Source organism: Bombus huntii, chromosome 11 (assembly GCF_024542735.1).
Source record: "Bombus huntii isolate Logan2020A chromosome 11, iyBomHunt1.1, whole genome shotgun sequence".
Lineage (NCBI taxonomy): Eukaryota > Metazoa > Arthropoda > Insecta > Hymenoptera > Apidae > Bombus > Bombus huntii.
Window position 1 is genome coordinate 4,148,216 of NC_066248.1, and position 25,239 is coordinate 4,173,454.

General features: G+C 35.0%; 1 protein-coding gene and 1 long non-coding RNA gene across 5 annotated transcripts in view; one reads left to right on the plus strand and one right to left on the minus strand.

Moving 5' to 3' along the window:
- The window catches only part of LOC126870937 (myosin heavy chain 95F), a 28,786-nt gene that overhangs the window by 846 nt on the left and 2,701 nt on the right, over positions 1 to 25,239 (plus strand). For 2 of the 4 annotated variants that reach the window (XM_050629160.1, XM_050629163.1), the window contains exons 2-15: positions 4,900 to 5,066; positions 5,190 to 5,312; positions 5,794 to 5,942; positions 20,569 to 20,762; positions 21,022 to 21,095; positions 21,420 to 21,549; positions 21,628 to 21,792; positions 21,875 to 22,287; positions 22,730 to 22,989; positions 23,061 to 23,218; positions 23,296 to 23,460; positions 23,534 to 23,757; positions 23,935 to 24,126; positions 24,216 to 25,199. In XM_050629160.1, coding sequence (XP_050485117.1) covers positions 20,582 to 20,762; positions 21,022 to 21,095; positions 21,420 to 21,549; positions 21,628 to 21,792; positions 21,875 to 22,287; positions 22,730 to 22,989; positions 23,061 to 23,218; positions 23,296 to 23,460; positions 23,534 to 23,757; positions 23,935 to 24,126; positions 24,216 to 25,199 — 2,946 coding nt within the window. In that variant the 5' untranslated portion in view covers positions 4,900 to 5,066; positions 5,190 to 5,312; positions 5,794 to 5,942; positions 20,569 to 20,581. Of the gene's footprint in view, positions 1 to 568; positions 1,914 to 2,237; positions 2,320 to 2,399; positions 3,773 to 3,849; positions 4,163 to 4,899; positions 5,067 to 5,189; positions 5,313 to 5,793; positions 5,943 to 7,130; positions 7,275 to 20,568; positions 20,763 to 21,021; positions 21,096 to 21,419; positions 21,550 to 21,627; positions 21,793 to 21,874; positions 22,288 to 22,729; positions 22,990 to 23,060; positions 23,219 to 23,295; positions 23,461 to 23,533; positions 23,758 to 23,934; positions 24,127 to 24,215; positions 25,200 to 25,239 lie in introns of those variants that run through there. The other 2 variants (XM_050629162.1, XM_050629161.1) reach the window with 2 other exon arrangements.
- LOC126870967 (uncharacterized) lies at positions 16,614 to 20,562 on the minus strand. The gene is made up of 2 exons (XR_007691484.1): positions 19,583 to 20,562; positions 16,614 to 19,068 (listed from the first exon to the last, which is right to left on the minus strand). It is a non-coding gene; the product is annotated as an uncharacterized LOC126870967 (long non-coding RNA).

Consider the following 25,239-nt stretch of genomic DNA (forward strand, 5'->3'; position numbering starts at 1 on the left):
TAATCTTCGATCCAAACTACTAAATGTTGAACTCTATTCAAGTAGTCTATAAATATGATAAGGTCCGTTTTTGCTATGAGCTCTTTGATTTAGACGCTGTGAGAATTTTGAAATCTTCAAGAATAAAGACTCCCTTAATAATAGAAATAAACGTTCCATCGAAAGAGATGAAATATTTTAACTGCATTTTAATGTGGGAAAATACCGCAATCTAGTTATCTTATTTCGCTGTATCAACTTACAGTTTTGAAATCAGTGATTGATTGTATCGCCGCTCATGTTGTAAAATTTATTCTAATTGCTTAGAAACAAATCGATGCAATAATCATACAAAAATGTCAACAATTTCTCATAACTCATCCAACTTGCGTTCGCTTACAATTAGTTAGAAAATTCTTTTATCTATTAAATATTCTAGGAAGTACTAAACTTTGAATATTTCATATATATTTGCATATTGTTTATAGTTTGCGAATATTTACATCTTCTTCTATAATCATTCAATATTTACATCTTATTCTATAAATGCATAAACGTTCGCAGTCTCATCATTACCTATGTAATATCATTAAAAGCTACAGCTGTGCCAATGAATTGCTTATGTGGGACCAAATTTGTTTTCATGCCATCCGTTCTCTGTTTCCTTTCTATTGCGTATCTTCTTTTATGCTGTTAATTATATAATCTTCCAAGGTGAATACCAATCAGCTGCTATAGCTTGGTTCTTACCGATTCGTCCTTCCTCTTCTCGATAAATCTTACATCACACTTATTTGCGAAAATATACTATTTGATAAGAGTGTACGTGCGGTCGAAGTAGTCGATTCGTTTCGTGTATATTTTTATATTCACGGATTGAATTATAAATATATTGAAAAGAAAACTTTACAATGCAGGTAAAAGATAAGGATTTGTACTGAACATTAAATGGTCAAGTATTTGTGTAATTTTTTAAAAGTAACATTGTTGGGACCCGAATTGACTAACGTAGTATAAGCCATATGTTAACCAAAAAGGGGTGAGTGAACTAGGGGGGAAAGCATGATTTCCGAGTGTGTACAGAGAGAATGTGCAACAAAGAACGTATAGATAACTTGGCTCGTGTACAATTATTATTTCAATATACTAAATACATTTATACTTTTTCTTTTACAATTTTACGCTTGATTGATTAATCTCATCAGGTTATGAGCCCAGAGTAGGTGTAAAAGAGGTAGAAATAAAAGAGAAAACGAAAGAAATGCCTTAACGGACAATCGGGAGGGTAATCACGGATAACAAAAAGATAAAAGATCAGAGTTTCAAAAAGAGTATTTCAAAAGAGAAAATGGATTCAGCACAGTATTTTCCCCAGTTATACGCAGAGAATTTCAATAACTGGAAATTTCGAGTTAAATGCCTGTTGACTGAAAGACAGAGAGATGATATGTTATGCGTCGAAATCATTCGCGTCATTCGCGCGGGATAAATATAGAAGGAGTTTTATATTAAAAGACGCAAAGCCAAGTCAATAGTGGTGCAGTGTATTATGGACAAGCATCTATATCTAGTGAAAGGTGCATTCACTGCAAAAGAAAAGATTTTGCAAAATATGTTTAAGAGAAAAAGCACGTTTTCAAAGTTGCATTTAAGGAGAAAGCTATTTTCATTGAAGTATGGACAAAATGAAAATTTTTTTCTTAAAATATGACACCATCATAAAGGAGATGGAAAATGTGGAATCCAAAATAGATGAATCTGATAAAATTTGTCATCTACTGTAGACAATGCCTGAAGACTATAACACTATGATAACTGCTATCGAGACAATGAATAATAAAGAAGTCACTTTAAACTTTGTCAAAACTAGGCTGCTTAATGAGGAGTGAAAAATGATGAGCAAGATGTTGAATAAGAAAAGCAATAATGGCCAGGTAATATTCAAAGTCTTCCTATTTGCTTGCTTTAAATGTGGTAGAATAGGTCACAAAATAAGTGAATGTAGAGCAAAAGAGAGACCAAATACCAGCAGAAACTTGTATAGGGATTGAGGCTCCTTCAGAGATAGGGGTTATTGACCAAGGAGATCAGAGACAGCTAATCAATCTATTAAGGACAAAATCTCATTTGTGATCTTAAGCAGCATAGTTAGTTGCAATAAGAGTAAATTTACAGAGTTTATACTGGATTCAAGTGTAACTGCATATTTAACGAAGGCAAATATGGAAAAATATATAAGTAATATAGAAATGTTACAGGAACAGGTAAAAATCCATATAACTAGTGAAGATAAAGGCTACAAAGAAAGGTGACTTTGTTGCAATGTACAAAGAGTAATAGGTAAGAATAAATGGTCTAATAGTAAAAGGACTAGAACATAACCTTTTGTCAGTAAGGGAACTAATTCAAATAACTATAAGGTGATATTCGGCATGGAAGACATAGAAATTGTGGGAAAAAACCATGTTATTTTGCAAAAAGGGGAATAACCTACATATCTTGAAATTAAGGCCTAAAAAAGATGAGGTTTGTGTAAGTTTGGAAGCAAGTCAGATCTAAAAGGCTGAACTGTGACGCAGAGAGTTGGCCATTTGGATAAAAAAGGTATGAGAATTCTAGGACTACCAATAAACAGTGACAATTGCTCCATGTGTGTGGAAGGCAAAGGTGCAAGACCCATTTTTTATGAAGGAAAGAAACAATCTCAAAAAATAGGAGATTTGATACACTCCAATACATCAGGATCAGTAACTCCATGTACTCTAGATAGACATAGGTATTTTCAAGTGGCGACAGATGACTACACCTACTTTACAATAATGTATCTATTAAAACAAAAGAATGAAGCTGAAGAAAATTTTAAAAATTAGATAGCAGAAATTAAAACCCAATGAGAAATAGTAGTAAAAAATGTAAGACTAGATAATGGTAAAGAATTCACATCAAGTTCATTCAAAAACTACTGCAAATCACGAGTAATAAGGATTTAGTATATGTGCCCATACACACCCCAGCAAAATGGCAAGTCTATAATAGAACTAGGATCAAGTTCATCAAGAGGAAGTTACCAAAGACCCCATGGTGAGAAGCAATTAGATGTTCAGCTTACAAACTAAATAGAAGCCTAACAAATGCCAATGAGAATTTGATATGTAATCGTATATATAATATATGAGATATTAAAAAAATAATTAAGACTTCTTGTATCTAATTATGATTTTTCGAGGTACGTAATGTCACGATTAATCGGCGAAACAATCGGAAAATACTGCGTAATAAAAGAGAACATATCCATTATTATTACCAGTGTTTACAAAAAACAATTTACATTACTACTTAAATCAAACCTTATCTAACTCTGATTTAGTTGTATATTATTACGAATGAAAAAGTATATGACGTATAAAATCGTAGAGATGCGAAAACTCCAAAAATCATCTAGAATATTTAAATAATTGTACTCATTTAACAAGAAAAATCAATTTCCTATACTAACTGATCTAGCAAAGCTTTTAAAAGAATATTGCGCATACGAGAGAATGAAGCAGTCCGTTTGGAATCGTAGAACATCATTGCGTGTTTATAAAGACGTCTACAAGAGGAATTTCCTTAGCGATTCAGATCCAGAGATTCGTCGCGCCGCTGCTCTTTGCAGTTAACTCCGATTATCTTTTTCGCACGCATAGCTACGCGTGACCTGCAATTTTGCTAGTTGGGACAAGCATGGATCGCTGACATGCAGGAAACGCGATATTACTCCGTATAAAAAAGAAGAGAATAAGTAAAGGAAAATGTATGTGTGGCGTTTCATCGTAACCAATTATCAGACACGGTCTTCTCTAATCTCCATTTTTATCTCACAACTTGCAGTTGTTTGTATGTTGAATCATGTTTCACAAAATAATGCCATTATTTATGAACTTTATTCTTTAACGTTTCCTTGAGAATATTATCGAATACGAGGAAACAAAGGAGGAAACAGGAAAATGGAGGAAAACAATAATTCTAAGAAAATGTTATCGTTTATCATAATTATGGAGAATAATCGAATAATATTAATGTATGGTCGAATAGAAGAAAACAAAAATAAATAAAGAAGAGATAAGATAATATATGTACATATAATAACTATAAGAGAATGTTCATTGGAGAATGATTTAATATGTTTGGTACCATTCCTATGGTAATTTTTCTTTTATATCTTTTATACTTTTTTGTGAAGCAGTATTATAATCGGAAATATAAAGGAACACATTAGACGGCTATTGTAAAAAAAATTTTCATTTTAAATCTGACTGATCGCGTAATAAGGGAATTACCAATGTATTATCCGCAATTAGAAGATTCTTTGGAGATTATTGGTAATAGGAGGAATCCGTCTATTTCAATTGTTCTTTGCCCACGCGACAGGTCGTTGTTTCACGCGATATATGAGCCATTCAGAAGTCACGCTGATCAACTCTATAAACTCAAAAATACAGAAAAGCGTCTATACAAGATATGCTACGCTACATTATAAAAATCTAGAATTTTCTGATCAGTAAACCGTGGATTTTTATGCATTTATGCAAAAATGCACGGAATATACATAATATGCAAAGATATATATACGGGAATATTAAAAATATTTCTTGTAATGTTTTGGTAGGTAAAGCAAATTTCTGTCTATCTTTTTTTTCCTCAAATTATGTTTAGAAAAATATGCCTAGATATTACAAACACTGGTTTCTAAATTTACTTTAGAATGAACTTGTGGAAGTTAATCATTTGTTTCTTAAGAATTGAACACTAATTGTGTACTTATTTAATGAAGTTAAGCAATTGTCGAAAACTCGAGTTGATCGGTTTATCCTCTGAGAGGTTCATGTGTGTACATAACTGGTGGTAATAAATGTTTGACGTGGTTGATGCATCTTGCAGCAAATGGTCAGCAATTTTCTTCCTAGAGGTCATCGCACAAGGAAGTGAACGGAAACTCGGTCCTCCAGTGGAACTTGATAGAAATTGCGTTTAAAAAGGGGACAGAGAAAGCGGAAGACAGAATTATTGCGTGATCTTACCGCATATTCTATCAATTTAAGTAAAATGTAATTCTATTACTATTTTGGTCGATATGCATATAAGTAACAGGGTTGAAATAATTAAATTGTAATACACGATATCTTTTAATGTTTTTAACTAAATTGTAATGCGAATGTAATTATTATTAGAGTGCGGATATTCGTGGAAAATCATACTTTTATATGTATAATAAGAAATGGGATCTATTATAACCAAAAATCATTGAAGACATTAATTACACAGTATAAGAACAAAGGAAGACAGAATTTAAGGTAAAACAACATATCAAGTGTATAAAATATTTAATACAATATTGTATTCAAGTCCAATGGTTAATAAAGAACTATCATTGGAAATAAAGACAAGAGGGACTGAAAGAAAAATAAGATACGTGAGAATATGTTCTACGTGAGTAAGAATATTGGTACTGTTAAAAACAACAGCGATTGGCAAATCGCTAAATGTCAAGGATAAAAGCAATTCCACGATCTTTTTTCTATTTCAGAAATCTTGTAATGAGAAATAGATATTAGCTAGACCGTTCTTCAACCGGAAGCAAATTTCTTAAGCTTTATAATCTTATAAAATTAATTTTTGTTAAATTAAGATAAATGAAAACTTATTTCGCCTTTATTCCATTGTATTAAACGAATGAATTTTTCTTTTTAATTTAATGTTGCAATTATACATTCTTGCGAAGTCTAATCAGCAATTTCATTGAATGAATGAACGACGAGAAATATTTTTCCGTAGAATTTGGAGGCGGAAGAAATACTGCTGTTACGAACGAAAAGGGAACTGTGGAATATGCAATGACTTCTGTAGAATGTTTTAGTGCAAGATATGGCAGTCAAACTTTTACGTCGCATAAATTGAGGAATTAGCTTTTTATAGCTTTAAAGGTATGTGCATTATGTTCTTAGTATCTGTAACCTGTTGAGGTCAATGACTTTTATACGGCTTTATAATTTATCACAGACTTATTTATAGATATTGCTTTTGCATTTTATAAAGTGTTATTAACACTGTTGAGGTTGCAATATTAAAACTAAAGGAAATTTTTTACACTGAATAAAGTAATTCAAAACGCTAATTTTAAAAAATTATTATTTAATATTTATTGAATATTTATTGAAAACTCTATAGAATCATGAGTAGTTCTATCAGTTCTATCAGTAGTTCTATCAGTAATTTTTAGAAACGATGTCAATTTGCAACTCTAATTTTGGGAAAATAGAGGCCAATCATTACAAACGTTGCGCAATTTCACGGTTCCACAAAAAAGAAGTTAGTCAGCGTAGTTAATCGGGGCAAATTCGCCAACAATGAATTAGAATACGAATTAATTACAACTAATTAACTTTTACACGATTAAAGCGTTCGTGAATCGAAGTTATATTGCAATTTGAAATTCGTATAAAGAGGTGTTGATCGTATCCACGGTTAAAACACAGACTAAATACACATCGTCGGTGATTAAAGTTGAACTGCGATAATAATGACGATCGGTATAGCAGGAAAGCCCTCCAGCTCAAGTATATATATGTATGTACATACATACTTGATGTTTTGTTTTACCGACAGTAACACAGTCTATGTTAAGATAGGTGTCACTACGTTAGTATTGTTATAGAGAATTTGTAGATATGTACAATATATATTACATTCTCTAATATTTCAATAATTACTATTCGCGCAAGTCACGTGAACAATTTTACTCTAAGTTATATCAATACTGTTGTCTATGTCTCCTTGTATCTACAAATTTCCAGCTAAATAATATATCTAAAAATTTCAAAATAAGAGGAATGTATATATCTATTTCTGCATATGTTGCAACAATATTTAGAGATAACAATTTAGAATATAAGGAAAGAACTTAAAATTTTTTAAGTGGATTGAAATATCTTCTATGTTTAAAATTCAAATGTTTCATTTGATAATCATAATTGTTTGCTCAGATTTTTGCAATTATAACAATTTTTATCGGAAAGTACACAAAATCTATGGAGGAATGTTCATGGTGTTTTATTTTTAAATTCATTACCACCTGTTGTTACGATAATAATCTCGGTTAAATTCCCGTGGCGCGATTCGCCAGGTGATTGTTATTTGCCGCGTGGCATGTCCGAAAACGCACGAAAATTCCCGACTCTATAGAACTGACGCATCAAAGCGCCAGTTGCAAGACGGACGTCGTTCCGTTCGTGTCGTGGGTATTGTTCTTTTCTTTGGTGAGTAACTTCGTTTTAACATGCATTCTTTTCTGTTCGACATCTGTGAATACTTGTCAATTTCTTAACATAACAAACTTTTCTTCAAGTTAACACCAAGTTAACATAGTTTTCATGTTGCCATTTTTTTTATAACTTTTAAATACGTATCAGTTTGTTAAATATACGCTTGTACGAAATACATATAATAAAGATAGGGATATATGAATTAGTATTTAAAAATATTCATATATATGTACATACTTTTTCATTTACATGTGTTTCATGGCTAACGCATTCACTGTTGACATTTTCCATTTTACACGTATATTTTTTTTAAATTTTAGTTTTTGAATCGCTTTTTGGTGTGTAACATATTACAATACTCTCTTGCTAATTGGTTAGAATTCTGCTTTTCTAACTGGCCATCGTTATCCCCATTATTTTTTAGAAGTGTCTGCGTGGAACTAAAGCTCCAGTGTTATATGTATTTCTTCCATTTTATCTGTTGTGATTTTGCATATGTGACTGTTTTTATGTAAAGTACCGATTTTTAAATTTCAATATTTAAAATTGGATATCGAGTATCACTGTTTCACTCTATCGACATACGTATCTGTTAACTCGTCGAGTCAGGATTCCTGGACTGTTTTGCACTATTGAACTATTATCATTAGCGATCTTTTATATGTCGTAAGTTTCCTAATTAACAAGTTTGATGATGAAACAAATGAAATTCCATAAGTAAATTTTGTAAATTATAAATTATCTGATTTATCCTATTTGACAAAAAGTTATAAAATTATGAAAAAGAAATCTATAGCCCACAACTTCTATTTAACTTATTAATATTGTTAGTTGGTATTCTTGTGCAAGAGCAACCTGACATAAATATAAAAATCCTTCCTTGTTAACCGACCACATTCAGTCCCGATCCGCTGTCAGTTAGCAAGGCCTTACTGTACTTCAATGCAGACCGGTGATTGTATCAAACTACTATGCAATTCGAGAAGGTTATACGAGGTTTTAGTAGCGTTCAAAAAACTAGATGGGAGACTAATTCGTCTCGATATAATTTTTATTGTTAAATAACTCGCGTCGGTTTATAGTCATTCGATGTATTATATTGATTCTGAAATTGTCGATCAAGCATCGGTGTCGTCTATCCTTCTTGGTACGTTTACGTGTGTGTTTATATTTACATGTAAATGATGTGTAAAACGTGAAACAGGAAGTTAACTAGAAATTGAAATTCAGCGCAACATATGTTCCATAATATAATAACTTACTATTCGTGTTTTCGTTAATATCATCATTTATTATTTTTTAGAAATTAACTTACGTGTATATTTATTAAAGACAAATGTATGGAATTATTAGTACTTATTATGTTTTTCAATGCGCGAAAAAAATCTTGGGCTATTAAAATTTTTTGTGTCGATTATTCTGTGAAAAATAATTAATGATAGGTAACGGTGGTTTCAAGCATAAGTTGCTGACACAAGTATGATGCATTAAAGCCTGCTCAAACATATGCGCGTGTTTTTTGAACAGTGATAAATTTCCTACTGCAGTACTGTTGTTTTTTGAACGATTTATCGGATAGTTCCGCTATTATACACGAAGAATCTTCAGGAAACACTATAACTGCTTTTTACAATCGAATCGTGAATTTATGTCAAATTAATTAAACCAAGAAATATTTTATTCTATTGGTTTCTATTAGAATATTCTGGAAAAATATTCCATTGAAGTTATTTCTATTGAATCACTTCGAAAACATATTCTGTCGAAGTTACTTAAGAATTTATTTATCATTTATTAACACGTCATTTAAACAGCTTTTTTAATGTTTTTTTATATAGTAATTTATACCAACTATTGCTCATGACAGCTAGGTTAAGCAACCATATATTGTAGAATTATATTTCTTTTATTTAAATTAGGTTAGGGGAGCATGCTATATAGATCCTATACATCGTCCGTGAAAATTTCATATGAAACAAGAGTGTCTTCAGTGCTTCATTTCTCCTTGATGAGAACTAATTAAACTCACAATCGTTGTCATCAAAACGATCTCGCTTGTTTATTATTTCTCTAATGGGGAAGAATTTTCTTAATTAAGTCGTACTTCTAACTACGATAGCAAGTATAGCAAGTTCGGTTAGCTATATATATATCTAGTATGTTTCGTTTATCAATTACATAAATAGGAATCGTAATTCATTGATCAAGATATCGTGTCGATACTATTAATACTTCACACTGACACACATCAGAAATTGTAACATAATAATAGACCAAATATGGGGTATTTTATTTTCTAACATAGTTTAGATTAGGTTAATTAGGCTCGACTTGAATTTTTCCATTAAAAAATATAACAAAATTTTGAGTGTCAGTATCGAATTGAAACATGTAAAATGAATAGTTATCCTCTTTTTCTATAATAATTTGTAAGCTCTTTTAAACGAGACAATCTACGTATACGATATGAAGGTGTTAGTCAATGTGGCAGATGTTTATGTAAGTTTGTGTTATTATGACGACATTGTGCGACGTAAAATGTGCGATATTTCTCATTTGCGAGTTGCAAGAGGATTAGGAGAGTGGAACGAAAGTGCACAGGTGCGCGAAAGAAAACAGACGATTCAGTGTAGGTGAATTAGCATGTGAATTGTGCGCGGCTTCGTTCTTCATAAGTGTATCAGGTAGTCACGGAAAAAAAGAAGGAAATAAATCTCCCGTCTCCTAGTGCGTGATGAAAGCTCGTTTGAGTTCGTCTACCGTGTGAGAATGTGTGATATGTAACAAAGCATTTATTTAGAAACAATGTGTCTTTTACAGCTGCATCTGCTTCCCCTATTGCACTACAAAATTCTGCTTTGTTTGGTCACGCATCTTTGACCATTGACAATTGGTTTGAATTATAAGAGCGTACATCTTTTATCGTCTTTCAACCACGATTCCTTTCACCACTTAAATTTCGTTCATTGAATCATTGTTCACACAAGAGTTCCTCTATGCATCATTTATTAATAATATGGAAGAAGAAAAGTTGCTTCAAGAATAGTTTCTTCTCTTGATGATCAGAACTATAGGCCTGTGTATCACTATACATTCAGTCATCGGAATAAAGTACAAAATTACAAAGATGTTATTCGTATTAAACTATGACATAAACATTATCGCGAAATGTGATATGTCATATTACAAAAGTATATAATTTTCTGATGAGTAGATTGTCGATTTTTATGCATTTATGAGCAGAAGATGCGAAAATGCACAGGACGCGTGTAATGTTTAAAAGCATATGTAAAATATCCCAAAATACAGTGGTCTCTATGATATTTAATAGGTAAAACAATTTTCCACCTAGGTTCCATTTTTTTTTTTAATTTATATTCACAAAAGCATGAATTTGCATAAATATTTGTCTATTTTATCAGTCTTAGGATTGTACCCTAACCTCTTAAAATCTAATTTAAAAACTTGTTAGTTACTTAATTGAAATACTTAATGCAAATATACATATCGTAATACCTACTTATTTTACATTACATATTTTACATTCTATTTGTTTTTATAACTATTTATTAGCATCTACATGTTTATATAACCTGCGTATCTTGATTTCAACAATATAACAAGAAGATCGTTAATCTTTGATACCATACAAAACGTATTACAGCGTATTATTGTCTGATAATGGAATCACGTGAGTCGCACGTCGCCGCTTTTTTTTTTTGATTTGACATGTTATTAACCATCATTTGTACAAGTAATCGGTTTTAATTCATTGTAAAGAAGATCGCGTCGGATAGGAATACGATCAAGATGTTAACAAAGTTGGTCTCAATCGACTAATGTATTAATTATAATGTATTGTACACTGATGTGTCCTTAATGCTGACACAGGAACACAGTTAACGATTCTCTCCGAGATTCTCTCTATTAGTACGTCTCCATGAGTCACTGGTGACACGATCCTCGTCTTACGATATCGGCTAACCTATATGGCAACGAACGATCTTTTTTCCGCAATTACGTAACGCAGTCTCGGTTGCCAGACTAATTATCTCGGCAATGGAAAAAGGTAACGTACCGCAAGGTCTTTTTGACATGCAAATGAGTTATTAACCGATCAACGTAATCGACTTGAATTATATAGATCTCCTTACGTTATTTCTTTACGATTATCTACATAGTCGGAGTCGTACATGAATATTACAAATGGCGGTTTTCTTTTTAAGGCGATACGTCATTTTGTCGGTTTAAAAAGGATGGACAAAGTTTCTTTGCACGTTCCGTAAGTGCCGCACGCACGGAATAACGTATAACGAAGGGCTTTTTTTAAGTTTATGTAATTAACGAAGCTACAGCATTGGAAAAGACTGTGCGTTAGGCTGAATAGACCGTTAATTGAAACATCAAACGGATTTCTCTGAAAACTGTACTTTTTGCTCTGATGCTTGACGGATCTTTGGAACTCAGTTATCTGTGAAACTTCGAACTTTCTATAGTTGTCGTCTCGATATCTTAATTTCGTTTTTGTAAATTTTCGAAATTCGTCCTTTTTTTTGGTGAAAGAACGAAAACTTTTGTCAGATATAAATAGACAATATTGTGTAATTTGCAACAGCAAGTAATATTAGGTCGCCCGAAAAGATTGTTCCGGTTTGTAAGGAAATAATAGACGCGCAACATTTGTTCTTTTATATTATTTTATTGATTTATTCTGTTACTACAAAATTAAACTATTATTTCCTTATAAGACGAAAGAAACTTTTCGGATGACCTAATATTTATAGTAAGCATTAAAATATTTTTAAATTTAAATACCACTGAGAAACTGTAATCGATCTTCTATATTTGACTAGATGATCTCTGATAAAGAAAGAGCAAGGTGTTTCATAACACGTGAGGCCCATTTCGGGTGTGGACAGGAGACACAACAGCAACGAAGAAAGTTCACCTGAAACGTCCTATTTCACCTCGTTTCAAAGTCAATAACTACTTACAACATCCGGCGATAGTTTATGTTCGTAGAAGATTCTCGAAATGGCCATCCTCAGTTTCTACGCAAGCTCGCAGTCGCCGTGTCAGAGAATTTCGCAGTCTTTCAAAAATTCCAGGTGCATGTATGGAATATAATACAGGCGATGAAATGGTTCAATACTTTCCAATACCTTCCACGAAGGTAATCCAAATTTGCGGATCATCGTGACACGAAAGTGGCTACAATATTGGAACAGGATCGAACAGGACACACGTCTATATGAATCTTTTTCACTGTTTTTGGTGTCCACTGTCGAAGTTGGAGCGAAGTGGATGCCGCACGTTGCGAAACACCCTGCACACAATATAACAGCGTAATAATATAATTATTATAATTCCGAAGGTGGAGAGAAGTTAATAGTTCTTTGAATACCAATGTCTAATCGGTAAAGTACACGTATTATAAATACGTTTTTCGACAGAATACTTATCAATTGTAAGTTACATAAATAACCGATTGTACGTGTATAAGCTTCTGTAACGCGATTAGTGGAGTTCTTTCTTCCATATCGACTAATTCCCTGGTCAATAGTTCTTACGACGTAACTTTTTATAAATTATCGACGTGATAGGAAAAATGACGAATAAATGAGAGAAGGAGAGAGATTAAGTAGCACGGTAAGGCAACGTATGCTCGGGATCATATACACCACGATTCAATCTAATCGTTGAAAGCGGTTGATGATGATGATCGCGGGAAGGTTGTTCCAATTAATATTAAACGGCCTGCGAAATGATGATATTACCGTACGTGAGCGTATTAACGGGCCATGCACTCGTTACTATGCCCCCGATACACTCGCAGCGTAGGTTCTTCTTCGCTTTATATTAAAAAGATTCTACGCTCCGAATCTAGATCAAAATTTTCTTCTGCCTATTCGCGGCAAATTTTCGAGTACTTCTTTTCACGTTGCACTGAAACAACTGGTTAGCACGAGATAGAGAGGCGATTGAAGGAATCGAGGATGATCGCATTGCGCCTCCACTATACCGTATCGAGATTTCGCTTTTCGTTGATCTTGTCCTTTTGTCCAGGGAGAACAGGTTCGTTGACCGCGCTTTGTGGTGGTGCCAACGCTCCATTTTAACGTAATCTCCATTGTAAATCCCTTGTCTACCCTTTCTCCTTCGTTCTCTATTTTGATCTTGTGCTGCGTTTTGCAATGTGTATTCGATACCCGATAATTAAACCGAATCGATGCCTTTAATTTGATATTACGGGGCAAAAGATTGACCGTTAACTTGTTGCTACCGAGGCCGTGGCAATGATCTTGAAAAGGACGATAGTTATCTATGATATCCGTAGAATATCATCTACCATTACGTTCGCGTGAATTTGCCCGATCTGAAGCAGACAAGAGTAGACAGGAGATGGCTCTATACCAGCGAACATAAGTCGGAAGGAATGAAATTTTGTTCTTAACGCTTCGTTTCGGAGGAGATAAAGTTCGAACGTGTTTAATCAGTTAGCCGTTGCGACCTCTTTGAAAAGCGTGTGCCTAGAATGCGTCGCTAAAAGCAAGCGATAACGAGTATATTCGTCGAACACGGAGTACGTATGGCTGTTATAATATAGAATTAAGTTGTAAAAGAATGATCGTTTTAGTTTTTAATCTTATTACCCAGTATACTCGTGAAAAACAGCTAACTGGTTGATCAAAAGTTCTCCAGTACCTGACAAATTTTCAAATTCTATCTTCTTCAAACGAAAACTCTTCGAACTCGACTCTCCCAAAGCCGAACCTTCCAACGTAGTTTCGTTACATTCGGTTTTTGTGTTACCTCGAACCACGCAGTCTCTGTGACTTCGCTCTCGTCGCGAATGCAGAACCACCGTCTATATTATAATAACAGATCTGATTGTGAATGTTTGCATCACGTGCTGTTGTCCATCAAGTTCGCCGGCTGCATTGTTCTGCCACTTCTGCTCTCTAATCGCGTCGAATGAATTACGAAACCGGACTAAGCGTAACGTCTAATTACACAGCAGCTACGCAACGCGTGGACGTAATGCGTAATGAGTATGTTCGCAGAAGGTGAAGTAGCTGTCCCGAGTTCGTTGACCGTGACAACAGATAGGCGGCTCTTACTTTCTCGCGGTGACGAAATCGAGCAGCACCACGGGAAGAGTGTCTAGGCTCTGTGGAGTTTAGACGTAGACCAAGTCGATACGCAAGAAAAAGAAAAGAGCTATGATTCGAGCGTGCTTACTTTCGTATTCCAATGTCGCCTCCGAGACAAGAAAGATGCGCTATAATAAGGTAGAGTTACCGGGGTTCACTCAAGTTTCTACGTCTTAATGTTCAATCTTGAACGTTGCACGGAATAATCGCGCGTCGTTATACGTTTTAAGACACCATCGTCAGTTTACGACAGAGTGACGAAGGAACTAAAGAAAATATCGTGCGCTCTAAGCAAGAAAATTATATGAAAACCGAGAGAACGATTCGAGAATGACTCTGCGATAGGATTATTCGAGTCAGCGAGGAGATATTACGCTGTAAGAACTAACAAGATGAACAACGAAATAATTTCTACGAAGAAAGCAACATACGCTTACTATCGTATCACGATCGTTAGATCGGACGAGATGAAAATGTTAACCGTTGATCGAAACAATTTCTTATCTTTTGACGAGCGAAACTTGTCCTCGTGGAAAACTATAGTCGCTGATTTATCAATATGCATGTACGATATATGTATTTTCCGTCAGACCACCGATAACGGAGTTAAACAGGTCATTTTTCAAACGTACATCGATCGTAAAACTCGTTGATAAGTTGAACTGTCGAATTACAGGGGGAAATTACTTACGATTAGTTTGACCCAAGTATCCTTCTAACTCAAACAAGCTTATCTTACTCTGTGCCTGCACGTACTTACTCATCGTGGATCGCGTAACAAACGAGTTGTTCTTCTTTTTTCCCTTTACTCTCGCTTCGTGATTCTGTAGTGAAATTTCGTTGGTAACCACGTGGCCACTGACGCGTGTCTCCCTATTCCTGACCCTGGGCTTCACCTGCCGTTTCCTGCTTCCCCTACCGATTCATTCATTTTATTTCATCGAGACGTGTCGTACGTTGGTTTTCGTGGTAACGCACAGCGATCGAACGTGTATCGCCGTTTCTCTACAGGGGAACAAGGTGAACGAACCGAACCATTCGATCGTTCTTCTTTCATCGATACGGAAATTCTCTGCTCGATACGTTTTAACTCCATTAATTAAAGGCCAAGCAGCGAAACGATATGCGAAAGTACGACACGGTGGAGATAAACTCGTATGATCGTAGTGCCATAGGACACTTCGATTTCTTTAAATCTTCTAAAACTGTAGAATTTAGATGAAAGAGATTGTGAAGGAGAAATTATCCAGCAGATTCTTGGAATTTTTTTTTTTAATAGATTCTAACGTCGTATCACCTGCGCCTCTGTGATTGTCAGCAACGTCTATGTGAAGAGAGAGAGAGAGAGAGATTTACTAATCAGATTTTGCTAAACGACGATGTGTCTTTCGGAAAGGTGGAAAAGCTTGAGACTCGATTTCTATCAGAGAGATTTTCACTTGGAGTTCCTTCGACCTATGCTGTTTGTTACGAGAAATCTGCGAGAGATTGTATTGAAGACGATTTAAAAGAACGTGATTGACGGTGATTTAACAAACGCGGATGTCGCAGATCGACGGCTTACAGGTTTTTTTTTCATGATTACAGTATGAATTTAATGGAACTCGATAACGCGAGTCGACTAGAGAGAAATTATAAATGAAACGTTGATAAGATAACGTCGACCCTTAATGGATTAAGAGCTTTCGATTAAAGATGCACATTATGTTATTGATAAATAGAATCATAGGGTAACGATTAATTATTTCTCACGTGGCTGTGGCTGAATTTCTAACTCGTCCAAAATCATTGTTTCAGCGCAAAGATACGAACGTGTACACTACAAATGTGTCAACAGCCACTTTAATCCGCAGAATGTTACCACAGGCGAAACGCAGAGGAAAGATATGGAAAATAAGAAAGAAAAATGTCGGATTATCGGTATCTATCGATAACTATATGTCAGTGTTGTCATAAATTATTGTAGCTGGCAACGTGTAGGTCACGAACCCGTACAGATTAGCGTGATGCAGTCGTGGTTCGTGTTTCAAGGATCGATGCAAGGATCTACCGGTTACTTTTACCGTTACGATATTCCTAACGGGATGCTGGGAATGCGACGCGGCGGCGGAGTGAACTAGCCGAAAGCATTGCCTTCTCTCGCGCTTTCTAGATCAGCCACGCGAATGATCGTTCGATATTTGCACTTATGAATTCTCCTTTAAAATTATCCGATCGACTTCTAAAAAAAAAAAAAAAAAAAAAAGAGAAAGAAAAATAAAATGAAATAGAAAAGAAGGTACAGCGATTAGCAAATGAAAAAGTGTAACTGGAAGGGAAGAGAAAAGTTCCCATACATAATCAGTTTGAGTCGCTCATTTCGAGCATTAATACTTATTAATGCACTAACTTATCGCAGCATTGTGCTATTCAGGGTCATCGATAATTGGCAAGCGGTGTAACGTGATTTAGATGTCTTAGGTAGCGAGGAAAGCGCTTTGCCTTTGGAAATGTTTTACAATATGCTATCGACCTTATAATTTCTTACTATATTTGGCGACTATAGAGTATTACTACACTTTACATACGTAACTTTAAATTATCTTCAAAATGTAATCTGTACTTGATAGTATGAAATCTAGAAAAGAAAAAACGTACCATTACGTAATTCAAAAATATTTAAAATATCGTACGTATAGTGTCTCGTGAAGGTATTTAAACTTTTATCGTAGAAAACTTCTACATCTATACGATGTGTATGTTATATAGAACATTTGGAAATTTCATTAACGATATAACAAGACCCGATTGTCGAGATCGTATTGGTCAAGTTACATTATTCTTGTAAAAGGTTTCTACGAATATTACGCTCATCGACTATTATATCTATATGTATACGTATGTGAGCTGAAATTTGTTCTAAAAAAACGTAGTGCTGTATATATATTTCACGGATGACTTACAAAATATAACGATCGAAGAATATCTGTAAATTCACCGTAAGCTAAGATCTATTCTAAAAATGTAACACTACGTTTTACCGAACGTGATAACTCGGCACACACACGTTGTTCATCGTATTCACTTTCCACGAAAGGAGTTCTAGCGGCTCGTTCATGCCGATAAAAATCATTTACCAGCGATTTCATCGAGGTGAACGCGCAACGTGTCGCTTGAGAGGGCACCGCTTCGATTCGCGTGGGCGTTTTCAAAATTCTGTCACGGTGGCTTGTACTTTGTGCGACAACGGTGCACCGGTACGTGACGACTTTTGTTCGATTCAGTGACTGTCATCCAATTAGCGGAACGATAAATCCGAAAGGATGTGTCTAGATTATTTTTCCACCACGATATTGTCCGCTGTTCAGGATTGCCAATTCCAGTTTATAGAAACAAGATTCTCTTGCCACTTCTTCTTTTAGCTAGTGCACGAAAAAAAAAAAAAAGAAAAGAAAGGCAACTGAAAAAACAGGTAAGATGGCATTCCTGTAACAGCTTCAGTGAGTCATTACGACAGTTTGGTACCGTGCGTCTTTTATCTATGTCTTATTTCGTGATAACGATCGATAAGAGTCGAGAAATTTCGAGCGGGCGCATTCCTCCGTAATCAAAGAATCCATTGAATCACGACTGCGGTTTTATATAGTATTCTATCTTTTTTGATACTTTGAGGACCGTAGCCTGAATATTTTTGCTACGATTGAAAAGATTCGAACAGTCGCTGGGAAAGTTCCTTCCGATTTACGTTTCGATTCCATGTACATTTATTGAATTGTATAGATGGTATTTTGTTGTTGTTGTTGCCACAACCTTTCTCCATCTTTCACGCGACTTGGATGTTCCCATCCTTCCAGAACCTCTCAGGTTCTTCGGAGAAGAACTTTTCAATATGATTTTTTATGTCGACCGAAGAGTTAAAAATCGGTACGAACTTTCCCAGCAGCATTTAACAAGTATAATATTTTATTAAAAATCAATAAGCGTATTTAAAGATACTTCTGCTAACGCTTGAAAACAATTTGCCCGATGCAGAGTTACTAAGCAACATTTATTATTCTATCAAATTCCTTAAAAGCCGAAACGAACTTTCCTAGCAATTGATATTATATCTAATACATTGATAACGGTTTCGTGTTATTCGACCATGTAACGTAAAAACACTTTCACGACATTTCGTTTATAGCATCCATTGCATTTTTTTTTTACTGTTTTATTTAACGGTAGTTAACATTTTTATAGGATGCCGTACAAAGTGTGTAAGACGCAAATTCGCGTCTCTAGTCCGCAAAGCGTTAACATAGTCTTATAGCGTCTAACGTAATCGTTTTTTAATGGATTTTCAAACGGCTGGTACTTGCTCGTCATTATTTATAGCGATTTGCGTATCGGTTTATTATTATATTATTATTATTATTATTATATTATTATATTATTATATTATTGCGTATCGTGATTTACTAAATTCGCGTAGAATCAATGGAACTTTGCGTCCTTCGTCAGGTACCTTTTGCACTGGTCGGTCGAGGGTCATCTTAAGTCTTCGTCGAACGGCTTTGACAACGGCACTTATGCTGCTTCTTCCATCAATAACACCACGCGAACCAATTTCGTTCGTCTAATCTAAGGCGGAGTTGTTCTTCTTTGCAGCGATCGATCTACAAATTAGACGTAGCGGATCACTTTCGTTTGTTCGATTCGTTCGACTGATCTCTGTCTAAAAACGATAAGAGACGGTCAAATTATATTAGGATAACATTTTTCTTCATCCTTTTAATACTAAAGAGATAACGTATCGTTCTCTTTTGTTTTTGTATACGGTGCTCACGTTTCGAAATTCAGAAAGCAAGATGCTAGAAGAAGTTAAACTTCACTATGCCGTTTATTTCCTATCTGGAAAATAGTGACTATGCAAATTATAATTACACATCCTTATATTTATCCATTAATTAATTAGATCCAATGATATTAAACTTCTTATCGTCTAGCGGCACTAATTACAGTGGTAGTTGCGTGGCTACAAAAATTTGATACTATGAAAGCGAAACGTAGAATTTGATAATATGGTGCATCATTGGAAAATGAGCGCGTTAATTGTAGTAATAATATTATTTTTCGTAGCCACTGTTTAGGCGAATAAATAATGTACGTTGAAAAATTCTTTTTACCAACCGTTGCCAGGAAACCGAGTATCATGATTTTTCTTTTCTTAGCATAGCGATGCCATTCGCGTCGTGGCGTTCGTGCGGATTTCTTCTTGAATTCGTAATCTCGCCAGCGGAAATCTCGGAAGACTGCTCCTTTCACCGGAAACGTTCGTCCGTTTTCACAGGTGAAAGTTGGGCGACATGTTGAACGAATTTTGCAAAGGAAAATTCCGTTTGTCGTGCTTCTCGTTATAGCAGTTTCTACGCGATTGCAGCTCATGCGAAACCATTTGAATTATGCGCACTGGTTCAAATGTGCCTGTTGTTCCTTCCACCGTGTAATTAGTTTAACTAACTCTTTAGAACTGGAGTGGTGAGATTGATGCCAGCAGAGAAGAAGATATATCGTGGCGAATATGTTAAAATGCGTATGATCGTCTATTCCTGCGGGGGGAAATTGTAAATTTCGCTTTCATTCAGTTTGTTTCTTTTTACGTCGTGATGGCCGTAAAGATACATATTTAGGTGATAACAGATCGTGTTGTAAAGCCGTAACTAGAGCTTGAAAATATTTTCTACTTTATTTATCAATGGCTGTCGCGAGATTTTCGCGTAGGCTGTTATATCGTGTTTGCAAATTTATAACAGAATTTCAAATGTCAATAATTCTCAATAATTCCCTCTGAAACGCTCCACGTTCTTTCCTGAATTTCTTAGACAATATCGACGCAAATGTACGCTTGGATTATATTTCTCGACGTACATGCTTCTCGTAACAGGATTATTTCTTTGAAACGTATAATATATAGAGCGAAATAATACGATCGTTTGATTTATAGATACGGAACAAAGCAAACATTAAGTTATCTTCAAAAATGTTGCAAAAATGTTCGAGACCCAATAACGTTAAATTAATAGAACTTGCAGTCATAGTACGTAAACTAGTATGCAAATGTAAGTACGTATAATTCTGTGAATTAATGCATTTGTTTCACATTGTTCTCGTTTTAGAGCGTAAGCCGGTATGGAGAATCAGCAGGTGTGGGTGCGAGACCCTCAAGAGGGTTTCATAATCGGCAAGTTCATGGACATGGTCGACGGGGATGCGTTGATCATACCATTGGATCCGAAATATCCGCAACGCACTTGTCCGCTGGACGAAGTTTATCCTGCTGGAGAATACACCAAAGACGTTGAAGATAATTGTAATTTCATCATTGCAACTCTCGTTCTTATCTGCACGATTCTTTCCTCGCGAAAAATTGTGTTATGTTGGGTCCATTGATTAAATGGGGTTTAGACAATAACAAATGTGTTTTACAATTATTCACGTGTAAAGGGGAAACACGAGTCACGGGGATTTCCGTCAGCAACGGAAGTCTTTAAATGTCGCAGGTGACTCTCTCTTTCTGTCGCTTTACAACATCTATCTTCACGGGTTTGCTCTGTTTTTCATATTCTCAGGCGCTCTGATGTACCTGAATGAGGCCACGCTGCTCAACAACGTACGAACTCGTTACTTCAAGGATAGAATATACGTGAGTAATTGCGCGCAAACTGCGATGCACTGTTCGAAACAATTGGCAGATCACGTACCTAAATAGCTCGATGTTATATGGGACGAATGCGCTTTAGACGAATAATAAATTATTACTTTTAAAAATGTTGGATATTTCAGGTCAAATCTGCTATTGGTATTTTCTCGTCGTTATACGGTGGCTATAACAAACATTGACGCGTAGTCTTATTTTTCAACGAACCGTTTTTCTATCAGATTCTATAAATTTCGTGAAAGTACTTCTTCTAGACACTGTATGTAATACATCATGATTAAAGCGTACGTTTTTGCTGATACCTGACAGACTTACGTGGCCAATATCTTAATCGCTGTGAATCCATATTGGGAGGTCAAGGATCTTTATTCTGCTGAAACGATCAAGGCTTATAAGGGAAAGTCTTTGGGAGAGACGCCACCTCATGTTTTCGCTATTGGTACTCTTAGTTTTCACTGTTGTTACCAGATGTTTTGGTAATTTGGATTAATTTAAACATTCGCTTTCCCTTTCACAGCGGACAAAGCGTTTAGAGATATGAAAGTACTGAAGCAATCGCAAAGTATCATCGTTTCTGGCGAATCAGGAGCAGGGAAAACCGAATCTACCAAGTATCTGCTACGATATCTCTGTGACTTATGGGGATCAACGGCTGGGCCGATCGAACAGAAGATTTTAGATGGTACATTCTAGAAAATCGACGCTATACTATAATTAAACACGATCGATCAATTATATTCATTGCTGTATATTCATACATTTAGCTAATCCAGTGCTGGAAGCTTTTGGAAACGCAAAGACCAAACGAAACAATAATAGTTCTCGTTTTGGTAAATTCATGGAGGTTCATTTCGATTCGAAATGTCAAGTGGTCGGCGGTTACATTTCCCATTATCTGTTGGAAAAGTCGAGAGTGTGTCTTCAAAGTCCTGACGAGAGAAACTACCATGTCTTTTACATGATGTGTGCCGGAGCACCTCCAGAACTTCGCTCGAAACTTGGGATCACGAGGCCAGACGATTTTCAGTATCTAAAGAATGGTTGTACGCAGTACTTTTGCAACGAGGAGTCGGAAAAAAAATTGAACGACGCTCAAAAGAGTCGCGATCAGAGCATGAAAGGTACCTTGCACGATCCAATTTTGGATGACGTTGAAGGATTCAATGCCATCGATCAAGTAATTATAAATATTATAATTAGTATTTAGAGTTAGACTATCAATAGTTTAGATTCTTAACAGTCTTAGCTTTTTAAAGATCTTTATAACCGCGTAAATTACGCGAATTTATCTATTATAAAAAATAATTCAGAGAGGAAAATATTCTTTTGTTGAAAGATTGATAATTATATTTTACCTCTTTTTGCTGATTGGATAACTTTCTAAATTCAGGAAAAAGCAACGGTAATTTGATCATTTTTTTGATTATTATCAAACCACCCATTCATTTCATGCAATTTTTGATCTTACTAATCTATTCATGTTTAGTTACAAAATGGTTTTCCTCCATCCATAAAATTTTTTATTACACGATTGATTTTGATATTTATGTATTTTATATACGTTTTTTTTAGCACAGCGGTGATTAATTGCTTTTTTTTATTTTTCATTTTTTACGAAGGCTTTAACACGTCTTGGTTTAACTGAAGCGGAAAGAATGGAAATTTATACAATGGTAGCTGCGGTACTCCACCTTGGGAACATCACATTCGAGGACAATCCCGAAGATACGAAGGGCGGCTCTAGGATATCCGCTAACTCTGAGAAAGCAGTATTAATGAGTGCGAAGTTATTGGCTGTTGATCCCGAGGAACTCAGACAAGCTTTGGTTTCGAAAGTAATGCAGACTAGTCGCGGCGGTATCAAGGGAACGGTCATCATGTAAGTTTATATAAAAATCAGAAATAGAGAAACAAAAAGAAAGTTTAATAAACTGACTGAATACTTTTAAGGGTACCACTGAAAGTCTACGAAGCCAATAATGCCAGGGACGCTCTGGCTAAAGCTATTTACAGTAAATTATTCGATCATATCGTAGCTCGTATCAATAAGAGTATTCCTTTTAAAGCTTCGAGCTATTATATTGGAGTTTTAGACATTGCAGGGTTTGGTATGTGTTATAATATTTCTTACGCTATTCTTACTCCTTCAATAAATTTATGATCCTTTTCTTATTATCTCTTATAGAGTACTTTAAGGTCAACAGTTTCGAGCAATTTTGTATAAATTATTGTAATGAAAAGCTACAACAATTTTTTAATGAAAGGATCTTGAAATACGAGCAAGATCTTTATGCAAGAGAATCGCTTAATGTGCCGAAGATATCTTACGTGGATAATCAGGACTGCATTGGTAAGTTTAATTGTTAATTCGTCATTTCATTGCCTAAACAAATAAATCTCTTTTCTACATATTCGATTTTTAGATTTAATCGAATCGAAGAACATGGGGATTTTCAGTCTCTTAGATGAAGAATCAAAATTACCAACTCACAGTTTTGCACATTTTACTAGCGAAGTTCATCGTGTTTGGAATGGTCATTTTAGAATAACCCTACCGCGAACTTCTCGTTTGAAAGCCCACCGAGAATTGCGTGACGATGAAGGATTCGTAATTCGTCATTATGCTGGTGGTGTTTGTTATCAAACGGTACTTCATCTGTTATATGTAGTATATCCTATTTTTGCTCTTGTTCTTTATAGAAAGTATATTTATTATTAATATGATACGCTATATTGTTATGCTTTCTATATTTGGTACACTTTCTATCTCACTTTCTGACTTTCTTTTCTTTAAGAAATCTCTAGTAATTTTTCTCATTTTTAGAATCAATTCATTGAGAAAAATAACGATGCTCTACATGCTTCCTTGGAAGCATTAATTCAAGAAAGTAATAACAAATTTCTAAGAACACAGTTTACCAATAATTCTCGTCAGAAAGGGAAACTTACTTTCATCAGTGTAGGCAGTAAATTTAAAACACAACTTGGGGAACTAATGGATAAATTAAAAAGCACAGTAAGAGAATTACTTACATTAGTCATTTTAATATTATGCTATTTTTTAGTAGATAATTAGGTAGCAGGTAAAATAAATTTTTCTTACAGGGAACAAATTTTATTCGCTGCATCAAACCGAATAGCGAGATGGTGGCTCATCAATTCGATGGAAACAGTATTTTGGGACAGCTTCGTTGTTCTGGAATGACGTCTGTTTTAGAACTCATGGAACATGGCTATCCTAGTAGAGTTCCATTCCAGGAATTGTATAACATGTACAAATCGTATCTTCCGCCAGAATTGGCCAAACTGGAGCCCAGATTTTTTTGCGAAGCGTTGCTTCATAGCTTAAAATTGAACAAGAAAGATTTTAAGTTTGGAATTACCAGAGTTTTTTTCAAACCTGGAAAATTTGCTGAATTCGATAAGATCATGAAATCAGATCCTGAGAACCTAAGGAAGTTAGTAGCTAACGTAAAGAAGTGGTTACTTAAGTCTCGGTGGAACAAGATGCAATTTTGTGCGTTATCTGTGATCAAATTGAAAAATAAGATCATCTATCGAAGACAACATTTAATTATTTTACAAAAAACAGCGAGGATGTACATAGCTAAGAAGCAACATCGTCCTCGCATAAAGGGAACAGCGAAGATTGAGAAGTTGAAGACACAGTTAAGTGGCATGGAAGAAACGTCCGAGCAATTGAAAAATCGTGAAAAACCTATGGGCGACATTAAAAGACTGCAGAGGGATTTGAATGCGGCTATTGAGAAAATAAAGATGAATGAAAAAATAAAGCCAGTGGAAATCGATTCTTTGTATACGAATTTGGTGAACCAAGTGAACAAACAAATGGCGTTGTTGCAAGATATGGTCGAGCAACAGAAGATTGCCGAGGAACAAGCAAGGCTGAGAAAGATTCAACAGGAGTTAGAACTCGAAAAGCAGAGAAAAGAAGAGGATGAACGTAAAAAGAGAGAGGAGGAAGAAAATAGAAGAAAGAAACACGATATCGAGATGAGAAGGAAGGCAGAAGAGGAGCAAAAGAAAAAGCAAGAAAAAGAAGATAAGAAATCTGATGAGCTTCGTAAAGTACATACTTTATCTTTGACAATTAGCCTTTCCCCTGTTT